Source organism: Schistocerca americana, chromosome 4 (assembly GCF_021461395.2).
Source record: "Schistocerca americana isolate TAMUIC-IGC-003095 chromosome 4, iqSchAmer2.1, whole genome shotgun sequence".
In the NCBI taxonomy this organism is placed as follows: Eukaryota; Metazoa; Arthropoda; class Insecta; order Orthoptera; family Acrididae; genus Schistocerca; species Schistocerca americana.
In genome coordinates this window covers 608,177,053-608,189,295 of record NC_060122.1, presented here as the reverse complement: position 1 = coordinate 608,189,295, position 12,243 = coordinate 608,177,053, and the positions used below count along the sequence as shown (strand labels likewise).

Genomic DNA, 12,243 nt, shown 5'->3' with positions numbered 1-12,243 from the left:
GGTAAATTGTTTAACGCAACTTTCGAGCTCTGGAAGAATTTCATTTGTCGCAACTTTAGAGTTCTGGAAGGGTTTTATTTATCACTCGTTCACAACAGTTCCATCAGCTACTTTTGTGTCATAAGTGAAATACATATGGACCAAAAGATTAAATAATATAAGCCAGATACCGTTCTTAAACTAATGTGACTTTGCTCGCCACCGTTGCATTTAATGAGTGACTCCATAAACCATGGAGCCAGCTGTCTGTTTACAGGCTGCAACACGGATTGAACTGATGTCTACCGTACTTATTCCATACAGTGAAACAGGAGAATAAATGTTAATGTTGCTATTATTTTCTATTGGCCCGCCTTGAGAATACAGAAACACAGTATACAACAATGTTTCATTCCAGTAGTGCTAGTGAAAAATTAAAGTGTCGAATTATTACTTTCTGTTTCGCCTTCATTTCAGAAAAACTGCTCAACTCGGAGGGACGTGAACTGCGGCGCGCCCTTTTCTCACTGAAGCAGATCTTCCAGGTGAGTCACGTAATCTGTGCACAGTGTGTGGGAAAAACTTTTCTTGCCTGCTATCATCAGAAACATTTTGGCACAACCAGTGCCGAGAACTGGCGGAAAGCACAAGTGGCTGATGAGGATACTGGAAAGTTAATAAGTGCTACGACAGATGTTGAATTCGGAACGGCGACTACTAGAGAAGTAGCTGGAAGGTATAGCTAACTGTTGCAAATAAAAAATTTTGATTTTCACAGAGGTTTCCATTTCGCGACCGATCGGACCTTACTTTCTGTGTAGCCCTCGTACATTGCAGTAATATCTGATATCTCCACAATCTTCGTTCATTTCCATGAAAATATATTGAAACTGACAATCTAATAATGGGAGCGATTCGAAAATTTTGCTATTCACACCACCAATTCTATCGCGTATTCTATGCCTGCATATTTAACACAAAAGTGCTTCTTATCGTACAGAACAATGAATCCCATATACACCGTATGTCCATCTTATCTTTCATCGTCAGCTAAATCTTTAAATTCTTTGGAATAAATGATGACTAACTGACAACCTCAGCTGCCGACAGGTGTTGTTGATATACCTCGATGTGGACAGCTGAAAATGTGTGCCCCGACCGGGACTCGAACCCGGGATCTCCTACTTACATAGCAGGCGCTCTATCCATCTGAGCCACCGAGGACACAGATAAATCGCGCGACTGCAGGGACGTATCCCTTGCACGCTTCCCGTGAGACTCACATTCCCAACTGTCCACAATTCTACATATGTATTGTACCTTATAGACATTTGCCCACCCACTCATTACTCGCGCACGCTTTGGCGATTCCCGTGAGAGTTTGGGCAACCTGTGCGCATTCGCACAGATGAAGGTCAATGGCTGGGTAGCCTTTAACTATATATACGAAGACAGTAACTTATTCTCGAAAGAACAGTTACTGTTGATGACCGTGCAGCTTTTCCCTGGAATAAATGATTTACACCACGAACAAATAGCAAAAGATAAACAGAAAATTGTCATGTCGGTCACAATAAGCCGCACAGAATGCTGTAAGAAAATGTCGCCTCCAGTGCTAAATGAAATGACGAGCTTTGCCGAGAAGCAAAAGTCAAGATGTACCGAGTACTGCCGGGGCAAGCAAAGCCGCGGACCGCACAATCGAGGGAGGCGGCTAAGGCAGAAATTAGACAAACGTTGGACTCTTATTCAGGAGGACGGCGGTTCAGACGTCCACTAGATCATCCAGGTTTAGGTTGTTTGACATTTCTCTAAACCGCTCAAGGAAATTGCAGGATGATTCCTGTGAAATGTGGTATCCGATTTCCATCCCCATTTCGAGCATGTGTTCTGCCACTAATGACCTCGTCGTCACGGGCTGTTGAACCCTAATCTTGCTTTCTTCCTTTCATGTCCACCGCACAGTATGTGAGAATTATTTTCATCTGCATCCACGTCTGCATTCCACATCATAACTCTCGATGTGCAGGGGTTTCATCATCATTGCCCTTCCTTTCCTTTGCTGCTGGTGCATTGGAAGAACGACTGCCGGTAAATATCAATATGAGCTCTGGTTTTCAAGTCGTTGAGTGTCTCCGTAACGAACTGTCACCGACAAACAATAGCATAAGGAAATGCGCCGTTCTTTGTTGGATCTTATCTATTTCTTCTTCTTAATCTTACCTTTTGGACCAGTGGTTGGGAAGGGAGTGAGACAGGGTTACAGCCTATCCCCGATGTTATTCAATCTGTGTATTGAGGAAGCAGTAAAGGAAACAAAAGAAAAATTCGGAGTAGGAATTAAAATCCATGGAGAAGAAAGAAAAACTTTGAGGCTCGCCGATGACACTGTAATTCTGTCAGAGACAGCAAAGGACCTGGAAGAGCAGCTGAACGGAATGGACAGTGTCTTGAAAGGAGGGTTTAAGATGAACATCAACAACAGCAAAACGAGGATAATGGAATGTAGTCGAATTAAGTCGGATGATGCTGAGGGAATTAGATTAGGAAATGAGACACTGAAAGTAGTAAAGGAGTTTTGCTATTTGGGGAGCAAAATAACTGATGATGGTCGAAGTAGAGAGGATATAAAATGTAGACTGGCAATGGCAAGGAAAGCGTTTCTGAGGAAGAGAAATTTGTTAACACCGAGTTTAGATTTAAGCGTCAGGAAGTCGTTTTTGAAAGTATTTGTATGGAGTGTAGCCGTGTATGGAAGTGAAACGTGGACGATAAATAGTTTAGACAGTAAGAGAATAGAAGCTTTCGAAATGTGGTGCTACAGAAGAATGCTGAAGACTAGGTGGGTAGATCACATAACTAATGAAGAGGTATTGAATAGAATTGGGTAGAAGAGAAATTTGTGGCACAACGTGACTAGAAGAAGGGACCGGTTGATAGGACATATTCTGAGGCACCAAGGGATGACCAATTTAGTATTGGAGGGCAGCGTGGAGGGTAAAAATCGTAGAGGGAGACCAAGAGATGAATACACTAAACAGATTCAGAAGGATGTAGGTTGCAGTAGGTACTGGGAGATGGAGCTTGCACAGGATAGAGTAGCATGGAGAGCTGCATCAAACCGGTCTCTGGACTGAAGACCACAACAACAACAATCCTACCTGACTGATGAGCAGTATTCAAGCTATCTCTTTTGCGGACGAATGTAATTTTCTTTGGATATTTCCCGTAAATCTCAACTGTGCATCTGCTTTTTCCACAATTAGTTTTATGTCTCAGTTCCCCTCTAGAGCGCTCCGGACACACATTGCTACGTAAACTGTAAGGAAAAAAGCACCACGAAGGGATTATCCGAATGGGACGGAAATCGGTAGATGTAATGTACACTTACAGACAAACTAATTATTAAAATTTAAAAAGAAATGGATTATTTATTCAAGGGGACGAGCTTCACAAATTGAGCAAGTCAGTAACGCATTGGTCCTCCTCTGGATCTTGTGCAAGCAGTTATTCGGCTTCCCATTTATTGATAGGGTTGATGGATGTGCCAAATTCTGTGTTATTGGCACGTTAGATCGTCCAAATCCCGAGCTGGTTGGAGGGTCCTGCCCATAATAATCCAAACATTCTCAACTGGGGAGAGATCCGACGAACTTGCTGGCCAAGGTAGGATTTGGCAAGGACAAACACTAGAAAAAATGGTTGAGATGGCTGTAAGCACTATGGGACTTAACATCGGAGGTCATCAGTCCCCTAGACTTAGAACTACTTAAACCCAACTAAGGTAAGGACATCATACACATCCATACCCGAAGCACCAAAGGGATGTTACTACGAAAAGAAATGGTACCTTAGAGCGTCTCCAGACACATCTTCACTGGTCATTTGGGCTCATTTCAAAGCGTGAATGATCACTGAAGACAATTCCACTCCAGTTATTGAGATTCCAGACCGAAGACGTATCTAGAGACATCGCGGACAGTGGCGGGATACCAACATGATTGTCGCCTGCCATACGGCCCGAGAACGAGGAATAATGGTCTGCGCTGCCATTTCTTTTCAGAGCAGGACCCTTTTGGTTGTCATTCGCGTCACACTTACAGTACAGCGGTATGTCGACGATTTTCTAAGCCCCATTTTGTTGCCCTTAATGGCAAGCCATTCTCGGCTTAAATTTGAACAAAATAATGCCCACCCGCAAACGGTGAGAGTTTCTACTCCTTGTTTTCATGCTTTCCAAACCCCACCTGGCCAGCTAGTTCGCCAGATCTCTCCTCAAACGGGAACATTTGGGGTATTATCGGCAGGGTGCTCCAACAATCTCGGGATTTTGATGATATATCGAGCCAGTTAGACAGAATTTGTCACGATATCCCTCAGGAGAACATCCATCAGCTATATCAATCAATGCTGAGTCGAATAAATGCTTGCATAAGGGCCAGAGGTGGACCATCGCTTTACTGATCTGTTCAATTTATGAAGCTCTTTCTCTTGAACAAATCATCCACTTTATCTGAAACTGTAATCATTTGTTTTTTCTGTACATGTACATCACATCTACCGATTTCCATCCCATTCGAGTAATTCCTTCGTGGTAACTCTTTTTTTTTCCTTGGAGTGCATTTACGGTAATTACTGTTCCCAGTACTTTATCGTCAATCTTTTCATCGAACACCTACGTTGATGGTTAACTGCCAGCCCCTGCAACAAACGTCGATCCTCTGTTGCTGCATTTACACAAGACACAACTCAGGAACACGAAAACTGATTTTCGGAACCTTTTTAGCTACTTCGTCATACACTCCTGGAAATTGAAATAAGGACACCGTGAATTCATTGTCCCAGGAAGGGGAAACTTTATTGACACATTCCTGGGGTCAGATACATCACATGATCACACTGACAGAACCACAGGCACATAGACACAGGCAACAGAGCATGCACTATGTCGGCACTAGTACAGTGTATATCCACCTTTCGCAGGCTGCTATTCTCCCATGGAGACGATCGTAGAGATGTTGGATGTAGTCCTGTGGAACGGCTTGCCATGCCATTTCCACCTGGCGCCTCAGTTGGACCAGCGTTCGTGCTGGACGTGCAGACCGCGTGAGACGACGCTTCATCCAGTCCCAAACATGCTCAATGGGGGACAGATCCGGAGATCTTGCTGGCCAGGCTAGTTGACTTACACCTTCTAGAGCACGTTGGGTGGCACGGGATACATGCGGACGTGCATTGTCCTGTTGGAACAGCAAGTTCCCTTGCCGGTCTAGGAATGCTAGAACGATGGGTTCGATGGCGGTTTGGATGTACCGTGCACTATTCAGTGTCCCCTCGACGATCACCAGTGGTGTACGGCCAGTGTAGGAGATCGCTCCCCACACCATGATGCCGGGTGTTGGCCCTGTGTGCCTCGGTCGTATGCAGTCCTGATCGTGGCGCTCACCTGCACGGCGCCAAACATGCATACGACCATCATTGGCACCAAGGCAGAAGCGACTCTCATCGCTGAAGACGACACGTCTCCATTCGTCCCTCCATTCACGCCTGTCGCGACACCACTGGAGGCGGGCTGCACGATGTTGGGGCGTGAGCGGAAGACGGCCTAACGGTGTGCGGGACCGTAGCCCAGCTTCATGGAGACGGTTGCGAATGGTCCTCGCCGATACCCCAGGAGCAACAGTGTCCCTAATTTGCTTGGAAGTGGCGGTGCGGTCCCCTACGGCACTGCGTAGGATCCTACGGTCTTGGCGTGCATCCGTGCGTCGCTGCGGTCCGGTCCCAGGTCGACGGGCACGTGCACCTTCCGCCGACCACTGGCGACAACATCGATGTACTGTGGAGACCTCACGCCCCACGTGTTGAGCAATTCGGCGGTACGTCCACCCGGCCTCCCGCATGCCCACTATACGCCCTCGCTCAAAGTCCGTCAACTGCACATACGGTTCACGTCCACGCTGTCGCGGCATGCTACCAGTGTTAAAGACTGCGATGGAGCTCCGTATGCCACGGCAAACTGGCTGACACTGACGGCGGCGGTGCACAAATGCTGCGCAGCTAGCGCCATTCGACGGCCAACACCGCGGTTCCTGGTGTGTCCGCTGTGCCGTGCGTGTGATCATTGCTTGTACAGCCCTCTCGCAGTGTCCGGAGCAAGTATGGTGGGTCTGACACACCGGTGTCAATGTGTTCTTTTTTCCATTTCCAGGAGTGTATATCTGGACGTATGCCTGTCTTTTCTGTTTCCGGCACAACGCTCGCAACCAGCGGGTAGCCTGCTCTCGTGCCGCAGGCGCTCCTTCAGTCGAGAGCCGAGCGCCGCTAATACACCGCGTGTTACGGAAACTTTGCTGCATACAAATCCTAACACACCAGTTGACATGCCGACCTCTAGCAGGCGCCAGCCTCGTAGTTCAACAGCACTCGCAGCGCCGAGAGCGGCGTTCCCATCGCAAGGTCTACATTGCACCTGGTGTCATGTGCTCGGCGAGCCACGCCTATGCCTAGTCATCGCTTTTGGAGGCTTTGCCCGTCCAACGCTGGAATATCCCGAACTCGGTGCCTCAGTGGCCGTTGCAGTTAACCATCACGACACACTTCACGGCGGACTAGCGTCACGAGCCACCCACATCACTGCAGACTCTTGGCTACGTCACATTACCATGTCAGAAGGATCCCGTTCAGTTGCAACATTCAGAAGCTACTTTATAGGGAACTTTTTTTCTACCTGTGCCGTGTTAATAAAGTGTCACTTTCATGGTGCTTGGGAATTCATCAGTTGTTGCAATGAGCTTCCCGCTCGGGATACTATCTAGTCTCGTCGACCACGTGGCCATCACCCTCTTCTACCCGTACCTGTTGATGATGATTCCACTACTCTGCGCGTTGCTGACATGGGACTCTACTCAGGAGTGGCACTAGTCTTAAGTTGGTGATAAGGATGAAGTCTACAAGCTGCAACAATAGGTGTCATCTCACACAGCTATCCTCCCAACTGCTGCCGTTCTCTCAGTTGTGCCTAATATTGGCCTGCAGCTTTGCACCTTCACCATGAAGATGCGTCCATGGCCGGCCTTCCACACAAGGGTGACACAGCGCAGGACAAATCATTTGGCGTCAAGGGCATGCCTTTGTTCCCACTGCACCAGACCTCGTCTAGCACCCAGTTGCCTCCTCCTCTGGCCACGAGCCTGACACTGCTTCCACTGCCCTGTACCTTCACCAAGAAGGTGCGGCCATAGCCGACCTTCCTCACGATGGTGGCACATCATACTATTTGGCACCGAGATTCCTGTCTGTGTTCCCTCTAGACACACCCAACATTGTCTCCATGCTCTGCACCTTTGCTGCGAAACCGCAGCCATGGTTGGCTTTATTCACACAGTGCCAGGACTCATCTGTTATCCAGCCACTGTCTTCTCCCTGGCCGCACCCGAGGCTGTTGCCGCTGCTTTTGCCAAGAAGATGCGGCCGTGACTGACCTTCCTCACGAGTATGGCATAACACATCGTTCCTGCTTTCTTCTGGGTACTTGTAGCTACATGCTGATTTCTTCGCTTCTTTGAGTACTCCACACTCTCATCTACACCTACATATACATGTACACTCTAAAAGCCACCGTACGGGGCGTGGCGGAGGTTACCCTGTACCACGACTAGTTGTTTCCTTTCCAGTTCCACTCGCAGATAGAGCGAGGGAAAAAAGAGTATCTGCATGCCTCCGTTTGAGCCCCAATTTCTCTTTCTTTATCTTCATGGTCCCTGTGCGAAATGTATGTTAGGAGCAGTAGGATCATTCTACAGTCGGCTTCAAATGCTGGTTCTCTAAACTTTCTCAGTAGTGTTCTTTGAAATGAATGTCTTCTTCACTCCAAGGATTCCTACTTGGGATCCAAGAGGCATATCTGTAACAACTGCATGTTGATCGACCTACCGATAACAAGTCTAGCAGCTCGCCTCTGAGTTTCTTCAATCAATTCTTTCAATCTGATCTGGTGCGGATCCCAAACACTCGAGCAGTACTCAAGAACAGGCCTCACTAGCGTCCTATATGCGGTCTCCTTTACAGATGAACCACACATTCCTAAAATTCTCCCACTAAACCAAAGTCGAACATTCGCCTTCCCTAACGCAATCCTCATTTTATACCACTTTGCAATGCTACAGCTAGATATTTAAACGACGTGACTGTGACAAGAAAGACACTACTAATGACGTATCCGAAAATTAAGGTTCGTTTTTCCTACTCATCCTCATTAACTAACATTTTTCTACATTAAGAACCAACTACAAATTTTGTCTAGGTCATATTGAATCAACGTACAGTAATTTATCTTGGATACCTTCCTGTACACCACAGCATCATCACTGAAAATCCAAAGATTGCTGCTCTCCATATCTGCCAGATCATTTATGAATATACAAAACAAGGACAGTCTTGAGAATGAGATTTTCATTCTGCAACGGAATGTGCGCTGATATGAAACTTACTGACGGATTAAAACCGTGTGCCGGACCGAGACTCGAAATCGGGACCTTTGCCTTTAGAGGGCAAGTGCTCTACTATCTGAGTTACGCAAGCACGACTCACGACCCGTCCTCACAGCTTCAGTTCTGCCAGTACCTAGTCTCCTACCTTCCAGACTTCACAGAAGCTCTCCCGCGAACCTTGAAGAACTAGCACTCCTGGAAGAAAGGATATTCCGGAGACATGGCTTAGCCACAGCCTAGGGGATGTTTCCAGAATGAGATTTTTCACTCTGCAGCGGAGTGTGCGCTGATATGAAACTTACTGGCAGATTAAACTGTGTGCCGAACCGAGACTCGAACTCGGGACCTTTACCTTTCGGGGGCAATTGCTCTACCATCTGAGCTACCCAAGCACGACTCACGACCTGTCCTCACAACTTCAATTCTGCCAGTATCTCGTCTCCTACCTTCTTCTGCGCAGAAGAGCTTCTGTAAAGTTTGGAAGGTAGGAGACGAGATACTGGCAGAATTAAAGTTGTGAGGACGGGTCGTGAGTCGTGCTTGGGTAGCTCAGATGGTAGAGTAATTGCCCCCGAAAGGTAAAGGTCCCGAGTTCGAGTCTCGGTCCGGCACACAGTTTTAATCTGCCAGGAAGTTTCACATCAGCGCACACTCCGCTGCAGAGTGAAAATCTCATTTAAGAGCTTCTTATTTCGGGTTTTAGCCAGCTCTCTGACCTAAGAATAATTTGAGGTTGAGAACTTTCCTGGAGGGCAGTAAATTCGGGAAGTTTGTTACGAATACTTTGGCGATTTACTGATAAAATTTTTACTGTGAACCGTCCTGTCTCTGGATGCGGTCTGATTTACTTACATGTGTATCGACAGGCGACTGTTGATGAGAGTACCTTAAATTATTTCCTAGCCTTAAAAACAACCATGTGCACTCTACAAGCTCTCTGCTACTGGAGTAGCTGCTTCCTTTGTGTATCGCACCCCCGACCTATCAAGGGTAGTCCTACAAATCCCCACCCAATAACGCAGGCCCAGAAATCTGCAACCAAGACTGCCACGAGACGATGAAACCTTTGGTTGAGACCGTCCACTCGGTTCCAAACCTGAGGACCCCAGTCAACTCTGAGAAAGATGCTGTGGATTGTGAGCTCCGCTTGCACCCTGTGTGCTAGGCGACCTGTCTTCGCCACCTTCACCAGCCACTCGTAAGAACTGAAGATGGCCTCAGAACCCATGCGACAGGCATCACTGGTGCCGATTTAGGGCACAGCTACCAGAGGGCTTCACACTGTATGCTCAACAGCCACATCTCAGATGGGGCCCACCAGCAAACATATCAAGTGCATATTGGTTTTGTTTCCAGCCCTGAACGCTGTCATCCTAAGCGGCATCACAACACGCCTAACATTGGAGCTCCCAGTAATTAGCAAACCCCTTCTTATGTGCTCCTACACATGCCACAGTGACGTCTTTCTCTCCAGACTGCGAAGTCGTCGGATATGATGTGTGCAGAAGCACGAAAGGACGAAGGCCAATAGAAAGACCTGGAATGGCGGGAAAGTCATCGCTGTGTGTGGTGTACGCAGGAGCACGAAGTAGTAGAGCCAGCAGGGAGACTCGGAGTGGCAGGAAAGTCATCTCCGTGGGGTATGTAGGAGCAGTTTTCCTCAGTTCAGTTGGCCATCTAAAGGCAGCTTCTAAGCCTGGGTGGTAGGTACAATTTGTGCCAACTTATTTACGATCTGCAGTGGGCTGTGCTTGATGCATTTAACACACACTGACAGAGAGACTTCATTCAGAAAATATACAGAGAGCAAACTGGCCTTCCTTTTCATTGTGTCAGCTATTTTCCTAAGAATCACCATTACCTGTCCAACATTTGAGGTGGCAATGAGTGACATGCTCACCTGCGGGTTTTTCTGGGCTTCACAGAAAGACCATCCACAGGATAAACAAACAGTTACATTGGCTCAGATGCCCTTTCTGCAGTGGGGAACACCTTGTATTTGCTTCTGAGGTGTAAGAGAAATGATGTGCAAGTAGTACCCACATTTTTCTTCCACCCAGAGGTTTACAAACCCTCCACTCTCTGCTATTCACCCTCATGCAGGGACAACCCGGCCAGGTCGTATGCGTATGAAATGCAGCAATTGCAGGGTTTCTGCGTAGATCCCAAGTACACTGTGCCCTTTGTGGCTGGTGCCCAATACCTTTGCATTCCAAGGCAATAATTGACCCGTGTCAACAATTGCCACCTGTCAATATTTGCCACCTTAGCTTGATCTGTTTCTGGACTTTCTGTGTATTTCTTGCTTCACATAGAATGAACAAAATCTATGGATATCTCTCACTGAGTAGAATTATACGATAAAACAGGTAAAGTTATAATCTAAGCTATGATAGACTAATTTAAGACTATGGGTAAACTGCTATAACAAGAGATCAAACTTTATGACTGTGGCACTGCAGTTACAGCAAAGCTGACCTATTAAAATTACCAGCTACAAACAATGAAAAAAGGAAGTAGAGATGAGCAATGATGATAATCCTGAACCCTTCTGGAAGAACAAAATGTGAAACAGCTGGTTAGCGTCTAGAACAGTAATAACAAATTCAGGAGGTGCTCATGTTTGTGATCATTACTTCATTAATGCTCATACCAGTAAAAGAACGGAGGTTATTCAAATTGTAAAGCAGCTAAGTTTGTTGAATTCTGTTATGTGCTTCGTATAACTGGTTCTAGGAGATGAATATTTATTAAAGCACTAAATACAGTGGGTGACTGTTTTTGTGTTGTACCACCAGGTTAAAAAAATTACTTTTGGTATTTTTTGTATATACTTCTTATTTTATTATAGCTAATTAAGGAGTGCTCTTTCCAGGTTACAGTGCAGTGTAGCCTATATGGATTTGACACAATTTTGTAGGTACATGGAAGTGTATGTTTGATTAAAACTTGTGGTTGCCTGATAGTACTACTAACATAGGACACAGTCAACATTTATGAAATACAAACAGCTTCTCATCCAAAATTGTTGGATCAAGAAGCGATGGAAGAACACATTATTACCGTTTGTAATAACACACATCACTGAGTATTATTACATCATCTAAAGTTGTCACATTGTTGTCTGTTTTGTGAATGAGAAACCATTTAATGTACATAGAATTTTTCAGGAAATTTTCTGTAAATTTCTCTGATAATAAAATGCTTTGTATTTCTTGTTTAGGAAGACAAAGACCTAGTCCATGAATTTGTTCAGAATGATGGCCTAGCATGCCTCATCAAAGTTGGCTCCGAAGCAGACCAGAATTACCAAAACTACATCCTAAGAGGTGAGTCAATCCCATATTGGCATCCATTATATTACTATGGGTTATATTGTATATATCAACAGTAATTTTGAGAAATAACAATAAAGGAAAACATAATACTTCCAATAAAACAGAAACAAATAAAATGAGACGACAGAAAGTCATGGGATGCCTCCTAATAACATACTGCACCTCCTTTTGCCCGGAATATTGCAGCAACTCAACATGGCACGAACTCAACAAGTCATTGAAAGCCCCCTGAAGAAATATTCAGCCATGCTGCGTCTGTAGCTGCCCATAACTGCGAAAATGCTCCCGGTGCAGGATTTTGTGCATGATCTGACCTCTCAAAAATGTTCCATAAATGTTTAATGGGGTTCATGTTAGGCAATCTGGGTGGCCAAATCAGTCACTCGAATTGCCCGGGATATTCTTCGCGGTTATAGGCGCTGCAGTCTGGAACCGCG

The 12,243-nt window shown here is 46.0% G+C and overlaps 1 protein-coding gene and 1 non-coding gene across 7 annotated transcripts in view; one reads left to right on the top strand and one right to left on the bottom strand.

Annotated features, from left to right (window-relative positions):
• LOC124613025 (FH1/FH2 domain-containing protein 3) overlaps positions 1 to 12,243 on the top strand; it is a 647,968-nt gene that overhangs the window by 486,078 nt on the left and 149,647 nt on the right. For all 6 annotated transcript variants that reach the window (XR_006979594.1, XM_047141585.1, XM_047141584.1 and 3 more), the window contains 2 exons: positions 457 to 524; positions 11,692 to 11,797. Coding sequence is in view for 5 of the 6 variants with exons in the window: in XM_047141585.1 (XP_046997541.1) it covers positions 457 to 524; positions 11,692 to 11,797 (174 nt within the window). In the remaining variant the exon portion in view is untranslated. The remainder of the gene's footprint in view (positions 1 to 456; positions 525 to 11,691; positions 11,798 to 12,243) is intronic.
• On the bottom strand, positions 1,130 to 1,203 carry Trnat-ugu. Its single transcript has one exon. It is a non-coding gene; the product is annotated as a tRNA-Thr (tRNA).